This window comes from Tribolium madens, unplaced genomic scaffold, assembly GCF_015345945.1.
Source record: "Tribolium madens isolate multiple individuals breed KSU strain unplaced genomic scaffold, Tmad_KSU_1.1 Scaffold_96;HRSCAF=242;Tcas5.2_LG5, whole genome shotgun sequence".
Taxonomy (NCBI): Eukaryota; Metazoa; Arthropoda; class Insecta; order Coleoptera; family Tenebrionidae; genus Tribolium; species Tribolium madens.
The window spans coordinates 8,541,997-8,565,806 of NW_025401068.1; the positions used below are offsets into that span (position 1 = coordinate 8,541,997).

General features: G+C 29.7%; 6 protein-coding genes across 6 annotated transcripts in view; all 6 read left to right on the top strand.

Moving 5' to 3' along the window:
- Positions 1-757, top strand: part of LOC123012617 (endocuticle structural glycoprotein SgAbd-2-like) — a 1,203-nt gene extending 446 nt beyond the window's left edge. Inside the window, exons 2-3 of the mRNA XM_044410656.1 lie at positions 180-310; positions 366-757. Of these exons, the coding sequence (XP_044266591.1) occupies positions 180-310; positions 366-645 (411 nt within the window). The 3' untranslated portion in view covers positions 646-757. The remainder of the gene's footprint in view (positions 1-179; positions 311-365) is intronic.
- A 1,557-nt stretch (positions 758-2,314) lies between these two features.
- On the top strand, positions 2,315-2,862 carry LOC123013157. The gene is made up of 2 exons (XM_044411533.1): positions 2,315-2,457; positions 2,505-2,862. Exons 1-2 carry the CDS (start codon positions 2,321-2,323, stop codon positions 2,752-2,754), a joined length of 387 nt encoding a protein of 128 aa, XP_044267468.1. The 5' UTR covers positions 2,315-2,320; the 3' UTR covers positions 2,755-2,862.
- A 93-nt stretch (positions 2,863-2,955) lies between these two features.
- Positions 2,956-4,191, top strand: LOC123013156 (endocuticle structural glycoprotein SgAbd-9-like). The gene is made up of 2 exons (XM_044411532.1): positions 2,956-3,774; positions 3,831-4,191. The coding sequence occupies exons 1-2, from the start codon at positions 3,614-3,616 to the stop codon at positions 4,120-4,122; spliced, it is 453 nt and encodes a 150-aa protein (XP_044267467.1). The 5' UTR covers positions 2,956-3,613; the 3' UTR covers positions 4,123-4,191.
- A 2,060-nt stretch (positions 4,192-6,251) lies between these two features.
- On the top strand, positions 6,252-7,402 carry LOC123012655 (larval cuticle protein LCP-30-like). Its single transcript, XM_044410714.1, has 3 exons — positions 6,252-6,396; positions 6,446-7,020; positions 7,069-7,402. Exons 1-3 carry the CDS (start codon positions 6,388-6,390, stop codon positions 7,316-7,318), a joined length of 834 nt encoding a protein of 277 aa, XP_044266649.1. The 5' UTR covers positions 6,252-6,387; the 3' UTR covers positions 7,319-7,402.
- A 3,378-nt stretch (positions 7,403-10,780) lies between these two features.
- On the top strand, positions 10,781-13,665 carry LOC123012656 (larval cuticle protein LCP-30-like). The gene is made up of 4 exons (XM_044410715.1): positions 10,781-10,897; positions 11,386-11,575; positions 13,137-13,350; positions 13,410-13,665. Exons 1-4 carry the CDS (start codon positions 10,886-10,888, stop codon positions 13,657-13,659), a joined length of 666 nt encoding a protein of 221 aa, XP_044266650.1. The 5' UTR covers positions 10,781-10,885; the 3' UTR covers positions 13,660-13,665.
- Positions 13,666-20,022: 6,357 nt separating this feature from the next.
- Positions 20,023-21,246, top strand: LOC123012773 (endocuticle structural glycoprotein SgAbd-4-like). The gene is made up of 3 exons (XM_044410895.1): positions 20,023-20,177; positions 20,290-20,417; positions 20,713-21,246. Exons 1-3 carry the CDS (start codon positions 20,163-20,165, stop codon positions 20,993-20,995), a joined length of 426 nt encoding a protein of 141 aa, XP_044266830.1. The 5' UTR covers positions 20,023-20,162; the 3' UTR covers positions 20,996-21,246.
- The last annotated feature ends 2,564 nt before the right edge of the window (positions 21,247-23,810 follow it).

A 23,810-nucleotide genomic window follows, 5' to 3' on the forward strand; every position in this document is an offset into this window, starting at 1 on the left:
ATTTGGTGATGGAAATATTTTAAGATCAAAGTCATTATTAAAAACGGTGATAATTAAGTTATAATTTGATTAACCATGTAAAATATAATTAATTTGTTTTGACCATAGCACCGATATGAAAATTAGCCATAATTTGTCTCATTTTCATGTTAATTATCAAATTTTGATTTATTGTCCAGATAATCTTTACGGCGATCCTCGCCTGTGCCCTGGCCCAAAGAGGGGCTTACCGGCAGCCTCAACCCGGCCAACCCATCGCCATCCTAAGACAATCGCAGGATGTAAACTTCGATGGTTCATATCAATGGAGGTAATTGTAAAATCTCCAAAACGTGTCATCGATGATTAATATCTTTGTCTGGTAGTTACGAAACTGAAAACGGTATTGCAGCTCAAGAACAAGGTGTGTTGAAAAATGCTAATGGTCCAGAACCCGCCGAAGAAGCTCAAGGCTCTTTCCAATACACGGCCCCTGACGGAACTCCAATTTCCCTTCAATACATCGCCAACGAAAATGGTTTCCAACCCCAAGGAGCCCATCTCCCGGTCCCTCCACCCATTCCGCCTCAGATCCAAAGGGCTTTGGAATGGATCGCGGCCCATCCAGAACCAGAAGAAGGTACCAGAGGCTTTAGGAGACAATAATTAAGTGGCTGACTTTGTACAATATTTATTGCTATGGCGTGTGATTTTTATTATAACAAAACATAGATTCGATTACGAATTAGCAAGTTAATAAATTGTTAAATTAACAAAATACTGGTTTTTATTTTATGTTGAAAAAATAAGGTATTTTCTAATATAACATCCTGGATAAAATCGTGATTATTAAAAATTACGGAAGAGTTATTTATAATTTATCATTGCAGATAATAAACATAATTATGTAGATTATTCATTCTTGGATATATATTTTTCGTGTCAAATATGAACTTACAATTTAAGGATTGTAGATATTTTGCAATGATTATAAATTATAGTCAGTGTACCATTACTATTGCGCATCCATATATTGACATTTTATAATTTTGAATGACATTTTAATTTTAAAAGTAATAATAATGCAAACAGGTGTAATATAAATAGTCATAAAATTGCAGCTTTACTTGACAGATTTTTTTTATTAACCGGTTTTTATAGTAAAATTCTCAATTCTCAATTCTTATTGCTGATATATGAAAATCTATAAAAACAATTTACAAACGGTCGATGTAAAAATAAGATAAAATGTTGTTTTAGCGAAAGTTTTCTCAATGGTCTTTATTTTTACTTGATCAATTGAGTAACGTATGATAATTTTGTATYCATTCATGTTTTATTTTTAAATAAAAACATTTTTATAATATCTAATACAATCATGATTGCAAATTTATAATTGCAATTTAATGCTAAATACGATAATTACACACTCTGGTAACACTATGTGATGCCTCTACCGATGAACTTCTTTCATGATTACCAAATGATTGCACCTATGCATGCATAAGGTACAATTTACAAGAATTACAGTGCTACTTAACACTCTCATACTTAATTTTATATTACTTTAAAACAACACGTATTGATGTTTATGACACATTTCGTATAAAAGAAATTTAGTTCAGGTTTGAAGAAAGAAAAAACAAAGCTTTTCTTATGTTTGTCCTTGTTGAAGCTTTGTTTGATTTTATTTCTATGAAATTGAAATTATTTATTATTTCCGTGACTTGATCCTCTATGTAATTCAGTAAATGTTAATCTACATATATTGAAATGATAGTAGGTAAACTAAGTTTAGTATAATTTATGATTTTTTCAAGGTTTTGCTTTTTATGATACCATTACTATAAAATTTATTAATTAATAAAGACATAGATTAATAATGAAGGAACTATAATAATAGTAAAATAATTAAGAGAAATCTTTTACAATAAATAGTAACCTTGTGCGAAATGAAATTACCTTCTAAAAGCCAGTGTTTGCAGATGAATGACGACTAATCACTGAATTTTTATTACTTATGTGTTACTTATATTTTTAATGTAAAATTTAGTGTAAAATGTAATTTGTAGCAAATGTTGAAAAATAATCGAAGATGATAATATGATTTTACAACTTTATAAAAAATAAGTGCATAATTGTTAAAATTTGAAATAGTATAGCAAGTATTTGGACCAAAAAAGTGATATAAATTGTTCCTAAAATTAATTCGTTTGTTTACTACGAAACAACAATTATTTTTGTAACCTTGTGAATCAATAAATCAAGATGTTACTGTCTGCTGTTATTAAAACATCTTGACTATTATAGCAGTTTAGTCAAATACCTACTTGTTTAGCTCATGCTTGCATTGAAGATGCGCTCTAAAACTGCCTTCTTTTGTACTTTAGTGCTGAAACTAACTTGTAGTGAAAATGAGTTTGAAAACGCTGAAAATATTTTCGAACACAGTATTGATGAAAACGGATATGGCTTAAGGTAAGCCTTACGACCTGCTTCACAACTACCTAATGTTAAAAATTTAGTTGTGAAAGTCGGAATAAAAGTATTATTCATACTGAAACCGGAAAATTAGTGAAAAGTAGAGATGGTGTTATTGTGAGAGCGGAAGGAATATTTCGATATATTGGAGAAGACCCAAATGTGTATCTGATGGATTACACCCTTGATGAAAATGGGTATCAGTTTGAAACAATTGCGCTAAGTGAGGAAGACGAGGAAGTAAGAATAAGTAGTGCAGCACTTGCCAGTTTGGCTGGAGGTGGGCTTGGYTAGGAAAATTTAAGAATTCTTCAATAAATCTACTGGTCTCTTTTTTACTCGGTTTTTTATTATTACTGTAAGCATCTAAAATCTGGAATAAAATACATATTTTATTGGCGAGACATTAATGAATGTGCGCGTGACATTATTTACAGGGTGATTTTAAAGTATCGTTAAATAAATTTAAATTTGGAGTGCAGCTTTAAACTTCACCAACTCAAGTTGTAAACAAAATGATCTCTGAGGTTAGTTCTTCAAAATCTATTACATTGTTACACAAAATAGGGGCATAAAAAAATCATAAAACTGAAACAAATTTGGATCAATTTTTTTGTAAGAGATATCACCAAATTTCATTACTTAAAATGTTACCGAATGTAAACTTTGAGATAAAGTATTCAAAAAGTTTAATCTTCGTTTATATTGCATTTTTTGACAATTTTTGCCACGCGAAAGTGGAGGTTGGATCGCACCGTCTATATCTCTGAAACCATAAACATTCGGATAAGACAAGTTTAGTTATTTTGACTTCTTTTGAGCTCTACTATCACCCAGTATTTAATTGGATAATTTCTCCCATTCAATAACAATAACAAGAATATAATACATGAAATTAAACAAACAAATAAAGTGTTTTACAAATCAAACACTTTTTTATTTACTCAGTATCCTGGTATTGAAGTGACGTGGTATTTAACACAATGAACAAGTAATCTTATGCTTGAAGCTGAAGAGAAACATAATGAATCGTATTACATAACGACTAATAAGAGATTTAAGAGCAATTTCAATACAAAATAATTTTTATGATTGTCAAACCTAGGAAAGAACWGGCTTTCCTTTCAGTAGGTTCTAAGTGATTAGCGGTTTTATGTTAGTGCTCCTTGTCACAAGTTTAAAAATAATGAAAAAACTGTATTTCTTTTTAACGTTTTGTGYAATTATTCTTGAATGTAAATTTCAACGTGGTGATATTATAAGTCCGGCTGTGGAATACGAAAATGATATCAATGAAGATGGTTATCACTTCAGGTGAGTTAATTAATTTAYAATAACATTTATCTGTAGTACATGTTACAATTTCGTAGATACAGAACGAGAGATTCTGAGCGTGAAGAAACCGGGGTCTTTGATAATACTAGAGGAGATAATGGAATAATTGTTGTTAGAGGATTTTATGCATTTGTCGGAACTGACGGAAAAACGTATCACGTGGAGTATGAAGCTGACGAAAATGGGTACAGGCCACAGGTTTCTTTACGATTAGGATCTGCACTTATGCCCGGAATCCCACCGATTCCATCAAGAATGCGCCCTGAACCTGGATTGTTTTTAAATTCAGCTACTTTGGCATCTTTGACCGGTGGCGGAATTGGTTAAAATATATTAGTTTTGTATATATAGATTTAAAGTGGAGTTTGGAACTATACAAAAAAGCAATAAACTTTTATTTCATATATAAATTTGATATTTGTTATTTTGAGGTATTAATAATTGTTATTTATATAAGTACCAAGGAAAAAAATAGTATTTTAATCCCGAGAATGAGGACATTTTCATTCAAGGAAGTAACAATGTTTATTTCAGACCACTTCCAGACTTCCATAGATACATACAACACTTTCCTACTAACAAACTAAATGAATAGTCGTCATATTCCCTGTTGGAAGGAAATTTATAATTTATAAAATTGAGCTTATTGTTTATGCAACTTCTAAAACAGTTGTAAATATTATGTGGTCTATCCAAGTTTAATGTTGTCTAGTGAAAGTTGTTGCAGTAAGAATCTAAATAAATCTTGGGAAATGGAACAATTCCTGTTTCCATTAATTTCTTAACGCGTTAAGTAAGTGCTCCTTATTTTAAAATATATTACAATTAATCATTTTTTATTACAATGCTGCTTCTAAATTGTCTTTATTTAATTGAACAAATTTTTTGAGAAGTAAATTGTAATTTTGAGTCGCTTTATTTTTTCTTCATAATAAAAATTAATTTTTAATTTTCCTTCTCCAAACTTATTAAACACAAAGAAGAAGTTTAAACATGTGAACAGCACTTTTTATTAAAAATATAATATTTATTTTTGAAAAAGATCCATTGTCCAATACATGATTAGTAAACTCAATTTTTTTATACGCTCCCAAAAATTGTTGTTTTAGGGACTCATTTAAGTCTCTAAAATGAGTCATTCCCGGACTCAATAAAATAGTACGTAAAATGGTGATTTTTGATACCCAGTCCCCAAAAACAATTTTTTCAACAAACGTATACCTGCAGCAAGAAACAATTTTATTCAAAAAATAATTTTCTTGACTTATTAATTAACTTATCATTTGTAGACATTTACAATGAATTTGTTTATATTTTTACGACTTGTTTTGTTTTGATATTACTAGCAGCTTAATGCCTAAACAAGAAAAATGTTGCTTAATAACTAAATTATAGCTGTTCAGACGACATTGAAAATCCCTTTCTACGTCAAAAAACAATCGTATTTTAAGTAAAAATATTTGAAGTGGAAATAATATTAAGACTTCTTCATGAATTTTAACTATTTAGTTGACATTTAATATTCTAATTTGGGTCAGAACCGCAGGATTATTCATAAAGAGTTATGAGGATGTCATTATTTTCGAACCTGTAGCAATCTGTTTTTAATTGTTCGTGGGACTCAAATTAACATGAAAATTCTATATTTACCTTATATGAACTGAGAATATGTATAAAACTTAATTAAAATAAGCATCTTGAACTTTGCAGCATCTTTATACATTCATATTAAAGTTATGGTTTCATAAATATTGTTTATTCTATTAATAATATTAAAGGTTTGAACAATTCCGACTTAGTACTACCGGAAAACCGCCAAGAGAAGGTTACATTTTTCCCAGTAATTCCCTCAATATATTTTAGTTTCTTACCCAAATGCAATAAACATCATGTCGAAATAAAAATTTGTCATTGGATAAAATATTAATATGTAAAGCGGTTACAATAATATGCACTTTATAAGACTACAAAATATATTATCCAAGCCTTTTTGTTGACATTTAATCAGAAGTTGTCAAAAGTTTTCAACTGGAACATGTTTTCTTCAGCAATAAAAACCGCAACAATTTTTTTAACGTCGTTTTAAAAGTATTTATAAAATGTAACATCTACGTAAAAAATACTAATTAAGTAGATATTATTAAATTTTAATGTTTCTCGAAATATTTGACAAAAAATTAAATAGGCAAATATGTGCCACATAAATCACAGACTTTACAATAAAATCTAAATTGCTAAATATAAACATCTCTGCACCCGGACTAAGTCAAGCAATAATTTATTTTCTACTAAGAACTGTCAACAAAACCTTTTTTATGGTATTAATATTGACATTTTAAAATAAAAAATTATACTTACCCATTGTTTAAAGACGCGTAAAAATAAATCAAGTTGAACCACCAACTGTGCAAAAAATGTTGAAGACCACTGATTGTTAAGGATGATTCCATATGAATTAGTTTAATAGAAAGAGGGGGAATAATTATGAGATTCTATAAACCAACGCATAAAAATCTCATAAATGCCACATTGGTCATTTTGTATAAATACTAGACTATCCAGCTCAACTTTTTCACAATCAGTTTCACCACCATGAGAGCCGTAAGTCAAAGAATTTTAACTTAAAAAATGTCCTAATTTTCAATTGTAGATCATTGTGATATTAGCTTTGGTGGCTTTGAGCGTCGCTCAAACTCCCCGCCAGATTGACATTAATGATGGGCGGTATTACCCGGATAACTCCGGGGCCTATAACGGAGCGGATGATGGGTCCTACCACCCCGACGACAGTGGTGCCTATCGACCCGACGACTCCGGGGCTTACCGTGGCACTTACGATAAATACGTCCACCAAGCTGATCAATTTGGGGGCAGTGGAGGCAGTGGAGGCAGCGGTGGCGCATTCATAGGCGGTTCGAGACGTGGAGGTACTTTTGTAGTTTCGGTACAACCCGCCAAATCTGCGGCTGTTTATACCGGAACTAGAACTGCCTCCATTGGCACTGGTAGTGCGATTATCACCGGAACGAGAACTGGATCCGCCGGTGGTGCCGTTATCACCGGAACCAGATCCGGTGTTGTTGGTAGTGGTGTTTCCGGAGGTGCCGTTTATAGAGGCTCTGTCGCCGCCCCAGTACAAAGTTCCGCCGCCGGCTATTACGACAACAGACATTATGCCATCCTCCGCAAAGAAGAACAAATCGAACCTGATGGTTACCACTATTTGTAAGTATCTTTTTACTATTCTTTTTTTTATAATTTTATTCTGTATAGGTATGAAACTGAAAATAAGATTTTGGGTGAAGAGCAAGGAAAATTAGCCAATGTGGGTACTCAAAATGAAGCAATGCAAGCCAATGGTTACTTTGAGTACACCGGACCCGATAATKTGGTTTATCGTGTSGATTATACTGCCAATGAAAATGGTTTTGTTCCCAGTGCTGCCCATTTGCCGACTCCTCCACCAATTCCGGAAGCTATTTTACGATCACTTGAATATCAACGTTCCATTGGAGAGTTGTAATTTGTATTTTGTGAATATTACGTTTTTGACTCTTATACTATGTATATAACTTTAGTATTAATAAAGACTTTGTTGAAGAATTAAGAAATGTTTATTTAATGTATGATATATGCTAATAATGCAAAATTTCGCCTCAATTTTTAAACATTTTAAAGGTGATATTGCTTAATTAAGACGAACAGAATAATATAAATAACAAAAACAACAAATTTCATAATAGTGAAAATAAAATCTGACAAGTAATGAGGAATAATTTTGCGAATAAATTATTAATTACTTGAGATCATGAAATTCTCATGTTAGACATGATTATTAATAATAATTATGGCGTTTATTGATGTAACAATTATAATCATCTTTGTTAATACATAAAGTTGTAAGTAAATATTATAATTTCAATTTTGAACGTGTTTACCTCTATAAACATATCAACGTTTTTCAATTTACATAAAATATAAAAATATTGTATTTGTTTAATTCTGTTTATTATTGTTAAACAAGTGTTATTTAAATATAAACATGCATTTTGCATTTTTATTAAATTTAGATACGTATCTTCCATAAGTATCATAAAATGTCAATTAAATTATTTGCTAGAAAAATTTTAAAAGCCATTAGCTAAATAATTTCAGAGACCTATTTTATTGAAAGGGTTCTTAACTGTTTGTTAAAAACAAGTCATTTTCTTCCAGCTCTTATAAGTTTTCAGTCAGTTTAAAAAAAAATAATTCGCAACGTTTATTTAATGTGTTTTTCTAAGTTCCTAAAGTTATGTCTCTTTATTTTGCGATTCAGAATATGAGTCAAAAAGATTTAGATATTGTAAAAAAAGCTTTTTTTCCTCAGGGGTCTGCTGGGGCAATAGTGGGTAATACTTTTTTGCTAACTCTGAAAATATATTTAAAAAATAGAATTTCACAAAATCATCATTAACTTTATCAAACGTTGATCAGGCAACTTAAAATACAAGTTTGTAATGAAATGAGCCTATCTAAGAAAAAAATATAAATCGGAGAATTTTATTACATGCAGTACGCCAGTGGCGCAGCCAGAGATAGAGTTTAAGAGGGGTTTACGTATCTAAAAAATTTCGGGCACTCATTTAAACATCATTTCAAAAGAATCGATGTGGTATAGGCATCAGTGTTTTCTTTAATAAAAAAAWTATTAAAAATTGTAGTGTTATGTAATGTTTTTTAGCTTTGAAATATAACACTTCTCAAAAAATAAAAAATATTTTTTTGGTTAAATTTTTTTATAAAAAATTTGTCTACAAGTCATACTATTTCATGCATACATTCACAAAGCAGGTAATAAAAATACCTCAACTCTTTAATAGAATAATTTCTAATGACACTTAATTACTTTCAATTAGCACCTGTCTATAAATCAGTCATTTCTATTACACATTTAGTTCTTAATTTACAACATCATTAAGTCCTTATACGTAAGGAAACAAATATAACAGTATATGCGTATCTATACATAATTCATTATATTTTAGCAACATGATTGGTATTTTTTTTATATTTATTCTATTCTGGGGACTTGACCCTTTTGGTTTCCAGTTTTTTAATTCTTTATTGTTCAGACTAAAATAATTATAGGAAAAATTGTTTTTTATTCAACTCTTCCTCAAATGTAGGTATACACAAACACATGTACCTACTTCTTTTGACTCATGATCTTAGAATAAAAATAAGTGTTATGTTTGATCAGAAATAAGGGTAATCAGGTCATGAGGTTATATACGCATTTTAGAACTTATTTTCTAAACAAAAGTAATTTTTTTTAGTTTTTACCTTAAGTTTCATTGCGTAGGTTTATTATGCGATAATCTAAGAATTTTGCTCCAAACGCCTCCATTGTACTCTTAAATTTTATAAGTTGAAATTTTCTCTAACAAGTAGAACAGCGACTACGTCATAATGCCTTATTTGATAATTGACGTAATAATTTACCTGTGTATTTTTCTAACAATCTCATTTTGAAAATAAACATTAGTGACCCAATTGTGTTTTAACATTAGTGTCGTTTCTCAATGGAATTTATCGATTCAATATGATAATCATTGTTTGTTTACATAATTAAAACCATTGTTTGAAATATTTTCTTAAAGCTCTTAAAATGTTATTTAAATGAAAATATTTCACAGAGAATTGAAGTAAATTGGCACATGACACACATACCGACCTTGTATTTAAATGTTATGAGCATCATTTTTGCCACGTAATCTGATCCAAATGATTGATATTTGCAGATGAAATCGGATCAATATTTATTATTTAAATGTCATTTCCCGCTTCCTGTACGCATTGTGATCAAATTCAATTACGTTCAAATAAATCAAAATRCAAATTGACCTTGCCATTCATGAACTAAATACCATAGAACAAAATTAGTAAACATGCATAAACCGAACCCACATTCTTGCTCATCTTTGTTTAGATCATAGTAATGAAATCGACCACTTCGACATGATTATTCTGTCACCTTGCATAAGTTAATAGTAAATTATCTSTAACAGAACATGTTCCATCAGGCAAGAGAAATATTTCTTCCTGAGTTATGCCGATATTTGCAATCGAATATACTCCTACCTGTTTCCTTATTCCGATATTCAAGTGCAAATTTTTTGTTTTAATGTTRAAATTTTTGCCAGGTCTTGGCGAGAATTTATTATAACTGATCTTAACATCTAGGTAATCCAAGATCGAGCTGCAATGATTATAATAATAATAGACTTGTAAAGTCACGATGGTTATTATCGAATTAATCAGTAAAACATATAATTGATTCAATTTTKAATTCACGTTTGAGTAAAATATTTATTCATATTGTGTAAGATGRAGCAAACCTAGTTTAGTCCTAGCAAAGGTTGTGACACCACTTGTAATAAAATAAATAAATATTTCAGGAGAAAGTTTTTTGTTTTTAATTTAGGGGAGACGGTCCAAAAGCCCACGTTTTAATTTTTCTCACAGGCTTTAATGCCACCTTTACATAAATAATGTCAAACAATCAAACTAAATGTCCATGAAGAAAGAAATAAAATGATAAATTATGGATCATTTATCTGGTTTAGAATAGTTTCAACACATAAAATTGTAGAAAACAAAAAAAACTATTGTAATACAATTACATATTTCAAATCCCAAGTGCCAATCCGGCTCCAAAAACATCACAACAATGAGGTGGGCGGACACTAGGATGAATTAGAGCAATTAGTCTAGCAATTTTAAAAGAGACAAAATTGAAAATCTAATATCTAAATCATAAAAGTTTTTTTTTAAGTTAAACCTATAGCTTAAATTTGAATAATGTTATTACTGTCATAAGAATGTGCGATTTTCTATTGGACGTCTTTAAGATAATAATACATGATCGACAAAAAGGTAAACTGGTTTAGTAATGCTTTATAAAGTTACGCAATCTTGACATTGATGAGTAGGTTGAGCTACATCCCTATCTTTCCTCATCAYACCCTATACTTTACATATAAGCGATGAAAACTTTGATGACGACCAGTTCTTCATAATACACAGTGAATCACACCACACCAYAACAATGAAAGTTCTGGTAAGTGAGGTGGTGGTGGGATATTTAATTTTTGAGATAAGTAATACATCTTCACATTTTGACATTTCTTGATGTTTCGTGAAGGTTAGTTAAGTTGTGGGAACGTACAGTGGTAAGAATAATCATTTAATTTGTAAACTGTGTGAACAAATCAATAAAAACTACCAAAAGTTCAAAATTACGATAAAATACAAATTTCAATCAAATAATAATTCTTGATTTGCACCTACTCGTACCTTTGACCTCTCACCAGTACTTATTTTAGTTAAATTTTGTTTCCGTGTTAAAATAATTTCTAAAAATATAGGTACCTACCGTAAGTAAGTAGGTATTTGATCACATGAACTTAGTGTAGATAATTTTTTTTTATTTCAAATCCTCATGTTTCAAAAAATTTTTAAAAAGTTAGGGAGAGCGTGATACACTAATTAAGCATTTTTCTCAAAATTTTCTTAGTGTTTGTCTACTTCAATCTCTTTATGTAACAGATAATCATTTGTGCCATTTCCCTGAGTTTGGCTGTTGAAGAAGATGGTCGATACGTGCCTGATAATTCAGGCCAATATATTCCATCTGACGAAGGACAATACATTCCTGATAATTCCGGAAGGTACATTCATGATGGAACTGGGGGATACAAGGATGACGGTACTGGGAGATACAGTGGCCAATTCAATGGTAATAAAATAGCGTAAAATAGTAATTTAGATAACAAGAAAATCTTGTTGAGCAAARTTAATAATTTACCATAAGGAGAAAACAAGACTATATGTTATCTAATTGGTGATGATTGCAGTAGAATATTGAATAAATTTAAATTTAAAATATGAATTGCAAATCTGGTCTTCTGTTAAAAGTGTTTTTAAAACTATGTTATGCAAATTGGAGTGAAAAGTGCTCTAAAACTAATATTACATATCGAGCGATCAAGATATTTGTAATCGAGTCATCTTTGAATCCGAAAACGTATGTCTGTGAAACGTCAAATAAAATGACAAGTCGAAAGGTAAAATGGTATGATCAAAAAAATTACGATTTTAATAACTAAATTTATGATTTAAAAGATTTCAAAGAAAACCGTTAACTGTTCTATTATGATACGCCAGCGACTAATTCTAGCCCATTTTGCCGTTTTATCTTTCGACTTGTCATTTTATTTGACGTTTCACGTGCACTTAGTTGAAAAACAGACATACGTTTTTAGATCCAAAGATGAATCGATTACAAATTATCTGAATCTCTCGATATAATATGATAATATTAATGTGTACAATAAATACTTAAAAATTTGTTAAATTATTAGCTTAATATTAAAACTAAACAAAACCTGCATAAGCATTTTATAAATTTATTGTTWCATATTTCTTTAAAAAATATAGTGGCGAACACGGAATTTTGGACATCAAATTTATGTCAGTTCAAAAAATGTCTATGTAAAGCCACGCTTTATTGTCATTATGATTGAAACTAAAATTTTAAAGTTTTAGTTGAAATTCATTTATTCAATCCTCTATGTTAAAATTGAATTTTATCTACTCTTTTCTTCATGTTAAAATGAAATTTTGTCGTCTAGATGATAAAAAATACATCCATTGTTGTATATCTGCGGTTGTTAGTTGCTAACGATCTTTGACATTGTTGAATTTTACTTTGACATTTATAAATATCGACCAAATTGACTACAAAATTAGTGAGGATTGAATAAAATTTTATACTGTAGGTACACGACGATAAAATTTTCATTATCTTTTCGAGCATAATAGCGTCTCGGCTGACGATTCRACGCTAAATTGCTCTCAAAGATAAAATTCAATTTTATCGTCTTGTATAATAAATAACTATTTTAGCGTCGATTTTCCGAAACAACAATGTCAGCAATACCTACATATTTTTATATATGTAAGTTCAATAAATTATTTTGACCTGTTGTCACTTTTTCTCTAACTGCCAGGATAAAAATTATAACTGAGGTTAGTTGCATAAGGACCGTTTTACATTTTTATGTTAGGCGAATGACAAATCGTCCAAAATTCCGTGTCCGCTAGTGATTAGTTTTAAATTAGTAGTAAAAATGGAAGACTGAAAAAACAAATTTACTATAAACACTTACAGTTACCAAATAATTTTATTTTCTTAAATTAGATTTTCTTATTTTCGACAAATTAATCATTCTAATTAAAAAAAAAAAAAAACGTTTTAACTATATCTATATTTACTAAAATATTTAAACACATTGTAGGAATAAACAGCAATTTGCTGACTTCAAATACTAAACAGCGACCTGTAATTCAGCCTGTGATAGACGTAAGAACTGCAAGAAGTAGCACCATTCGGCCCTCTACTTATCCACCCACTACTCGCCAACCCCTAAAGACTTACAATAATTACCAGGAAGGCAAATGGAAAATTATAAAGCAATTAGGTGATGTCGATACAGATGGATATCATTGGGAGTAAGTAATAAGTTTATAAAAAACAATGGTTTGTAAGTACTAATACATTTTTTCTGTAGGTATGAAACAGAAAACAAAATTCTTGCTGAAGAATCAGGAAAGCTTCACAATGTTGGAACTGATGCAGAGACTATGAGAGCAAAAGGATTTTATCAATAYACAGGACCTGACAATGTAGTCTACACTGTTGAATATATAGCTGATGAAAATGGATTCTTCCCAGTAGGAAATCATCTGCCAACACCACCGCCAATTCCGGCTGATCTTTTAAAAGCTTTGGAAGCGGATAGAGCCCAAAATAAAATTTAATGTCAARAAATAAAGGGTTAAAAATTGTAAAGAAAATAACTTTCATTTGCAAAATTCTTAAAGGGACTTAYTTGACCAGTACTTAATAATTATAATAAATTTCTGTACAAAAATAACAACACAAAATTATAGTTTACTCAGTTTTAATAAATACGTAATTTATATCAAATTTTTCAAAATATTGTACTCATAATTTTAGCAGAAAAATAATCAATCATTCATTATTTAATTACTGATTTACTGTACATAAAATGAAACAAATATTTGCTTCCTTTAAAAGTTTTCTATTCTGTGATCTCATATTCTGTTTATGTATAATATGTATTATTCTGGTAACTAGTAAAATCAAGCATTCTTTTTTCTAACTAAAGTTTTATTTTTACTCCTGCCATGTATTGTTTTGCAGTTAAACAATCTTTTCTCTAATTAAGATGTTTGTTTAGTTGCATACAACAAATTTAGAGGATTTTCTTACAGCTTTAAATCTTTTTTATATACAGGATGTTAAAAAAAGATTGTAAAATATTTAAGGAGGTAATAGTATGGACCAAAATAAACAAAAAAGTCCTAATAAACACGAGTCCGCAAAGTAACGGTTCGGAGATATCGGATGTAATTTTTTTTTAATTTTCACTAAAAGCTTCTCTTTTTTTGTTTGAACAGACTGCAAATAAATGTTTCAAAAAACGAATMATTTTCGATATCTCCAAAGCCGTTACTTTGCGTACTCATCTCTCAATTTTTTTAACACCCTGTAGATATAAGTTCTTGTTTACGTAGCATACATACAGTGTTATTCACAAGAGAAGTATTTCTGAATTTTTTTACCGCAACTAATAATACCAATATCACTAACTACTATATTAAATGTTATTTTTTTTTAATTAGAAATCAAAGTCAGTTGAATAGATTTGCCAGAGATGGCAGATTTTCAGATAACCTATACCTATTTAATCAAAATTTAACAAATAAGTTAACAAATTAAGTCAATGTAAAAGGTGTTCAAAGTGTCTACTTTACCATCAGCTCAAAACATGTATCGTTTGAAAGATAATTTTTTTKSYTTWAWKKYMAARSSRMMARRMYWAYWAWWRSCMWYSKKGRWTYMRKTWWWAWTWWTTWAAAAAAAWTWAAWYMARRAAWTKKTKSMAWWWKKWWWAWWRGKTKRRGGRAAAAAAATCACAAAAAATCTCATAAATAACCCTGTAGGTACAACTTAAGTACCCGTATTATAGAAACTTAGTGCCTACCTAATAAAAAACAAAACGGAACAGAACTGCCGGGTCTAGGGAAACTTCCTTCATTAATCAAAAAAGCTGTGATAAAAACAAAATTAGAAATACTTATTTAATTTTTGTTTTTCGTTGTCTTAGATTAAAACGGCCAAATATTGCTGGTTTGGTTTTTTTTAGTTTCTGTATACGTATGTTAGACAATTTATTTAACAGCTCTGTTTGAAAAGTAGCCTATGTATAACTTTTATTCAACGTATTTTCCACTTTTACGACCCAGGGAAATAAAATATTCCTAATAATTACAACAATCGTGTTTATTAAATATTACATTTTAATAATAATTAATACAAACTGTTGTTACGTACGTGCTACTATACTAGACAATTTTCGCAGTATTTGATTTAAGTAAGTAAAAAAAACTTTTTTTAGGTAAAATACATTTCTAAACAGCTTCCAGGTTTTGATACCAATGTATTAATATTTTAAAATTGTTGATTGAATCAGAATATCGATATTTATTACTTAATATTTATTTATTTATTTATATTTATTATTAATATATATTTTTCAACTAAAGGGAAGTAGATAACAAACCTTGTAATATGCAACACACAATCTCTATCTAAATTATATGTGACATGTATTTTGTGTTGTATCTTATTTTTGTCAAGAAAATAACAGAGTTTGTAATTGTAATTAGGTACACCTTTCAAGATTTAAGAGAGTAACGATATAAACGTTTGATTTAGTACATATGTACTACATTTTTAATAATATTTTTTTACACATACTCGTATTTTAAAAAGGTAACACTTTATTTTATTTATCTTTTAAAACGATATTTACGAAAAAATTACGTTTTTCATCCAATTTTAAATACTTGGTGACTTTTCTGTAAAATTTTTTCCATTTTGAATAATTTTATTTCTGCATCTGCATTTCCATTCATCATAAATTTGTCAGAGAATCAAAAGTTTTCACTTTCAATGCAAAATAATAGTTATTTATTGTAAGAGAGTGTTAGGAAGCGTTTTATCCACGCAAGAATGTTTAACCGCGAGAACGCCAGTTCCTAACACACGACTGCAATATAACTTTTTATCCACAATCACAGGCCCAAATTATTCCAAACTTAATTAAAAATTAAACTGACATTTAATTGTCACGCCAAATGTGCTTTCGGTTAAACGTAGTAAGCTGTTACGCGGTGTGCTGGTTACTAACAGTGGAATAAAGTTACTTTATTCCACTAGTAGATAAAGTGGTACTTGATACGCATCTAAAGTGTGGAATAAAGTCTCTTTATAGAGTGATTGTGGAAAAAAAATAAAAGAACTTTTGTAAAAACCAGCCATAAATATTGTTATTATTAGAAACACATAAGTATATTAGTAAGTACACCTATACCATATTTCTAATGATAATGATATTTTTTTAGAATAATTTTCCCAAAATTTACTTACAAAAATAAACTTATATTACTATATGTTATTACAAAGTTTTAGTTTTGTTACCGTTGGATCTATGATAAAATTGTTTTATTTGCATAATGTCAAACGCTTTAGATGCTTTGTGATTCACACTTATCATTTGTGATTTTTGTTAAATTTTAAATAATGACATTCGTAGTTATCTAAATGCGTACTTCTAGTAGATTCACATTCTATAGTAGTAAGTGTTACACCTATTTCCAACGCATAAATATTAATAAACACAAACACCGCTTAATCATAATAATTGATAATAATCATGCTGCAACTGATCCTCACATTTACTTTTTAACGTTGTACACCAAGTTGTTAGCTCTCCGGGTACAAAGTAACTCTTTTTGAGCAAAATGAAGTGTTGCACAACATTATTAGGTATATCCTGCAGCAGTAAAACTATCATATAAACAAATTACCAACAAGCTCGTAGTCATCTAGATTTAGATTAGAAACTGACAAACAATTTATTAAGACATCTCACCAAAGAAATGGTAATAATAATTAAATGTTGGCTAATTTAAAAAAAAATAAATTAATGTAATTTTTATATTGTGTCTCGAGAGGCAAACAGAAATAAATAAAAAACGTGATTTATGCACGAATAGAAATAAAACTAATAAAAGTTCAACTACAGCGTTTATAATGTATTCTGTACCCATACCTATGTGTAAATCAAGATTCCTCATTAAGCGGAAAACTTTTTTTTCCTGCTAAATGTCAACGAAATCGATTTTCACGTATTTTGTAAGTTAGGAGATGACTAAAAATTTAAGTCTTGAAAAGCACTTGATTTATAAAATAAAAAAATAGTAATTACTCATAAGTTAATATAATTGTGGTTATTATAACATTAATTATTTTSAAAGTTTGTAATCCCAACAATTGGGCCTGTTATTTACATAATARTAAGAAACTRCATTATAAAGTTATTTTAATTAAATAATAAAAAGAAGGACCTTCACATTTGCTATCTCCTTCGGTGYACTTTGCATCATTATGATAAGACATCGCGAAAATTTCTTAAATATCAGACACTATAAAAAGTAGCAAATTATCTGAAGAATGCAAATTGTTCTACCAAAAACATATTAYAATAGAGTTAACTAATTTTAATACCAGCGGCACCAAAAYTCATTTACATMGGTACCGGTAAATTAACAAAATCGCGAGCTTTCTCTCGGACTAATATCAATGTCATTTCATTAATGTGACATAATAATTTCACACGTTGATTCCAGAGATTGATAAAATGACGATTATCGATAATAGAATGCTGAAGAGTTTATATTTACCCGCTCTGAAGCTAATAAGTCACGTTTATAAATGTCAATGCCATCACCTGTCTCTGTTATTAAAGCAATTTCTTAGAAGATGTTTTGTGGAAACAGTTAACTTTTTCCATATTTCTTTTCACGGAATGAAAAAACATTAAATTAGTAGAAATGACTACTAGTACTAGAGATGTAACACCGATGAAAGAAATGCAGAAAATTGTGCAACCGAAATTGGTGCCAGACTASTCTTTAAATCTTTAATTTATTAAACATAATGCATTTGTTGTCGGTTYAGATCGTTGCAAATCAAGCGACCACATTAACACCAATCGATTTTCTCTTAAAAATATAATAAATGACCTACTCTTATTTGCAAATCTCAGCATTTAAAATTTGTTTGAACGTTTTCCAAACCTCGAAATTATTACAGAACATGACTTTCCAGATTCTTGAATTAGTCTAATTTCATCTAAAGGTTATTAGTACGAATAGTATATGTTTTTGCACTTTTAAGGCAAAATCGCCTTAATTTTATACAGTAATTTTTAATATTCACCTTTGTTGAGACATCAAAGAAGAAAAATTTATATATTCGTGCTATAAATTCAAGTTTTGCGTTTATTCTTCACCTATAACATTATAAATTTGACCTACGAAAGTATAAGAGTAAAAACAATAGATTTCCAATGAAAGAATACCTAGTGACGATTTTACTATTATTTTTATTCTTTATTCTGTATTTCAAGACAAATAATAATTTATCGCCAATTGTTTTCATTAGTTGGGATGTTTGATTTATCGAAAGCGTGAACTATGTAGGTGTTATCTATTGTAAGCAAAATCACATTAAATAATTATGCATAATTTGAATATTATTTATTTTTATTGTTGCTGATTWGACGTATTTCTTCCGGTAAACACTTTTTTAAAATTGAAATTTTAAAAAATTCATAAAATAGAAACTTGAGAAAGTTGTACAAAAATTWACAACCCACCCATCATTCCGTGGGTTTTAACTAATGGTATCAGGAAATATTGCAACAATTTAGATACAAGCAAACCATTGCAGATTCAAATCTTGCATACAAAGTACAGTATGACTTATTTCAAATTTTTACTGTGCGATTCTTATTTACGACATTTTTATTAAGGTGTGTATGAGCTTTCCAAGAGAATTTATAACTTCATATGACTTAACCAGTCAAAGCTGAAACATCTTATTACTAATGCCTCCAGCTTAAAAAAATTACACCACCTCAATGTAGGTAACGATTTAATTAGCAATAAGTTACAATACAAAGACAAAATTTAAAAACCAAGTTAAGTATTAGTTGGGAACAGTTAATTTAAATTTTAGGTGTCATTTTCTTGTTTCACGACTTGTTAAMACACGTCTGCTTAAAAGTCAATGTTATCCCAGGATAAGTCAGATAATAATTGGAGTGTTTTTACTCATGCGTTAAGAATTTTTGATAAAATCGTTACTTGAGAAAAGCATCCGTATTCTGAAAACATCCAAGGTTATAAAATTCTTGGAATACCAGATGTTATCAAAGTTACATTAATAATGTAATAAAAACATTTTGTAAAGATTTTGTTTGCTTTTAATGTAACTTTGAGCGATTTTCAATAATTTTTTAGGATGTCTAAAAACAAGAGGTTTTATAAGGTTTTTGGGTGTTCTTTTAAGGTAATTATGCTTGACTTCGGGTGATTTTTAACTATTTTTGTTGTGCCTAATTTTTGGAGGTACATATAGGCAACTTGAGTACTTTTAGGGTGCATAGAAAGTAATCATTTTTGAACAATTTTAGGTCATTTGTGATTGTTTACCCTCGGAAAAACAGCTATATTTTTAGTTTTCGGTCCTGTTTTTAAGGCGCCAAATATCCTGGTCCAGAAGTAACATTTTACATCCTACTATTAAAATACAGGAGAATAATAATTAATTTTTTCAATTAGATGATCGTGCAAAAATGGTTTCTTGAGGAAAATTAATTAAATTATCTTAATTGTTACTAGTGTAATGAAATTTGCATATTTGTAAATTGTTATCGCAGCTCGTATCTGAGAAAGCGCTGCTGATCTAACCTCGTCGCTTTTGAGACATTTCAATAAATTTGCCCTCGTAATCTCATTCATTTTATTTCATTAAATGACTTAGGTTGTTATTGTCATACACATAACATCGATAATGAAATACAGCAGTAAAACAACATAAAGATTCATCACATTGTTTAGAAAAAAGTAAAATATACTGCGTACAGTGAGTTACAATGGACCAAGCAAATATTCGCACTTCTAGGTAAACAATGACAGATTATAACGATGTGGGAAGACGCAGCATGATGCCATTTACAAATGTTGTAATAAACGTCTTCGATATGCAATTGAAGGGGGAAGTAATAACACCCAACACATACATGTGGTAGTATAAATAGAAGAAGACTCAACAATCGGTGTTTTAAATATTGTTTTGTTGTCATTTGGTTAGTGACCACCGTGCCATGGACTGGACCAACGTAAGTGCATCCACCACTTTTCTCTACTTTTATTATTACTATTTATATTTTATTCACCGTTTATACAAAAATTATTTGATTTTTAAATGTATTTTTTCAAACCTTGGTTCAGGTTTTGTTTWTGACGACATGGCTTTATTTGGCGAGCGGCGCCCCCCAGGTGGGACAAACCCCCGGAAAGGAAATAAAAATCATAAGTCAGACCAACGATATTTTACCCGACGGCGGCTACGAATGGAGGTAACCCCAAAACTAAATTAAAATAAGTTAATTAAGTTGAAAGTGCACGACATCGCTATTAATGCATGTAAATTATTCATCACGAAAAGTAATAAAACTATCACAATWATTCTCGTGGATATTCTTCTTATTCAGGGTGAAAAATCCGGAGAAAGTTAAAGGTCGTTTGTTGAATCCCAGAAAATAATAAGCTCAAAATTGCATAAAGATGCTTATCACACAACATTGTTATATTGTATGGAAATGTCATTTGTAGGAATCCGTGTTGAAATTGGATAACGCAATTTCTTTGCAGTTATGAGACGGAAAACGGGATCAAAGCCCAGGAAACCGGAACGCTGAAGAAGTCCAAAGACCCCGAAAACGGGGATGCGGTGGTCGCTCAAGGCTCGTATTCGTACACCGATCCTGAGGGAAACCAAATCTCTATCACGTACGTGGCGGACGACGAGGGGGGCTTCCAACCCCAAGGGGCGCATCTGCCCACGCCACCCCCTATCCCGCCGAACATCCAAAGGGCGCTCGACTGGATAGCGTCCCAGCCGTCGACCACCGAAAGAGCGGGAAGGCGAAAATAGGTCCTATTTGACGATGTTTGATGTGTGCATTGCTGTCGACCTTGGATATGATCATAAAATAAGTTTCTGTGATAAGTTATGTAATAAATGATGTACATATTATGTCGGATGCAAGGTACAACGGAAATTTTATCGCGGTGACAGCAATCCTCGATGGTAAACTGCTTACGATTTGGTTCTCTATTTTTATTTATCTCCTATGTATTATATTATTTCATAAAAATAAATGCTTTATTACGTGCAAGACTTAACAGTCGCGTTTTATTTTACTTATGGTAATAATTCAATTTTTATAAAACATTGTTTTGCGGTTAAATAAGCTTAACCTTTCAACTGGAACTAATTAGTAAACCTCAGCATGTTTGTAAACATCGATGATAGAGGTGACACAGGGATCAGATTTACTACGACATTCACAAGGATGCAATTTTTTTTTACAGATTATGTATTAAATGGATTAGATATATGGCCTGAGGTTTGAACGTTAAAAATAATTCATTTGTTCGAATACGGCATGTGATGTAAAGAATATTAAATTTTAATATGCTATTTACACTACAAACTTATTAAATTAATTCTAGAATGTAGATAAATGCTTTGTTTTTATTTTAATTGCTCTTATATAATAATTCTTTGCACGTGTGTAAAAAATAAATTAAAACGTCATCATACGTAGAAAAAAATTGACAAATTTTGTTAATATTATCATTAAAATGTACTTTATTTAATTGATAATACGAGTACATTTTATAATTGCTGGTTAAGTCACATCTTTTATTCCTCTGCTTTCCTAACAAGAAAACCTTAACCGATTATTTCTAACTGATTAATCGTGATAGAGCTTTATACTCACAATTAGATCGAATTTTACCTTGGAAAAGGCAATTATCTATTAGTTTTTATGTCGATCTTTAAAACAATTGTACAAAGTTAATGAAGCAAAGAGTTATTATCTTTGTGTCTATGATATTTCTTCACCGGCAGTAAAACATACCTTCAGTTCCAACAGGACATTTTTTAACAAAATTAATAAAAAATATTAATTTCTTTACATCTACATAATAAGCATTAAATGATTTGATAATAAACAACTCTGTTGTCACCCTACGCCTAGACTAAAGAAAAAGAATTACTTGAATTTTATAAATATAATTTATTTTTGTATTAAGCTGAAAAATATTTTTAATTTTTTTTTAAATTAAGTTAATTAATTTTAATAAAATTAAGTAAATTTTCTCACAAAAAAGTCGTGCTCAATATGGATAAAAATAAATGTAATGAAAATGTTTGATTATCCTAGTCGGCAATGCTGATGAGCTGGTAGCAGTTATTCATGACCGCAATTTCAGAAATAGCTGAAACTCTTGGTAAACATATTAAAAGAATTTAAAAACACACATTGATTATCTGATATAAACAGTCATTATCAAATTAATTAATTATTAAATTAATTTGTTGAAGAAATTGATAATATTTATAGTGTTATCATTATCAAGTTTTAATCATAATAAATTCAATATTTTAATGAAAGAGCAAGACACGAACCCACGACATCTTTATTCCCCCTTTCTCAGTTTCATTCAAAAYTTGATATTTACGTACAAAAATACAATTGTTTGTTAATACCACAATAAAATTTAAGATCGTAGRGACATCTYTATCGTCTTCCTATAAATAGAAAGTATAGTTTATGTGCAATAGATGTCTCTTCTTATTACACCTTATATCAAATAATGTTTTGCCACTCAATGTTAAACTTGTGCAATTAAACAAATTTGTACCCAAATGACATCCATCTTAATTAATTGCATCATCATCAAACCTAATGACCTAAAATCAAAATTCTTWCGAACAACCACTAATAAGCAAATTTAATTTAATTAATTTTGACTAATTGGATGATTTATCAGTTTTATAAASATTTATTAATCAAATCGAAAGGAGAGTAAAAACTTTCACTCTYGTAAGCGGCATTGTAAAAGAGATGTGTGCCTATTTATACCCAATTGTAGGTAGATACTTTACTTGTTTTTAACTCCAGATTGCATCTGACACAGTTCCGATATTGGTTTTTAACAGAAGCGATAAATCATAAACAATTACAGGAAGCAAAACAATTGCATTTTTAAGATAAATGAATGCCTAATTTGTACTGTTTTTTGGATCTGATGATRAATTTAAATTTTATTTTACTGTGCYCAWAACACAGTAACATATTTGTGTGTCAGGATTGTCGAGACGACATGCAACGAGATGACGCAACTTTGGWAAAGTAGGKTTGCCGTACATTAGTTAATTTATTTTTAAAATARCAAAGCTTTTGGGAAAAAAATACCAAGAATTATTCACGAAGTCAACGCGCCTTCAAGCGAACCACTGCCACAGATCATGTTATTTATTTAAATTAGGACGTGGTTTATCAAATCGTGAAAGGTTTCATCTTTTAATTTTTCAGAGTAAAATTCTCTGACAAATTCCAACACTGCTCAAGCGTATAATTTGAATYATTGCACCTTTTATTAAACTTGACTTTTCTCCWAAAATTTATATTTTAACCAGTTTGTGAGTGTCAGGGTCAGAGCTGAAATTAACCCTGAACTTCACGGTACAATGATACGGTGATATAAATGTCTGGAATTAAAAAAATGTGCGGTTTACCTAACCGAGATTTGATTAATTTATTCTAAATTTWTAAAACGTGTTTCAAATTGGTTGTCAATTAAAACCCATCCTTGCAAGGACGACACCTTTGCTGTTATGTAACTGATAATCAGATTATGTCGGGCCATCAATAGTTTTTTAAAACTAATTTATT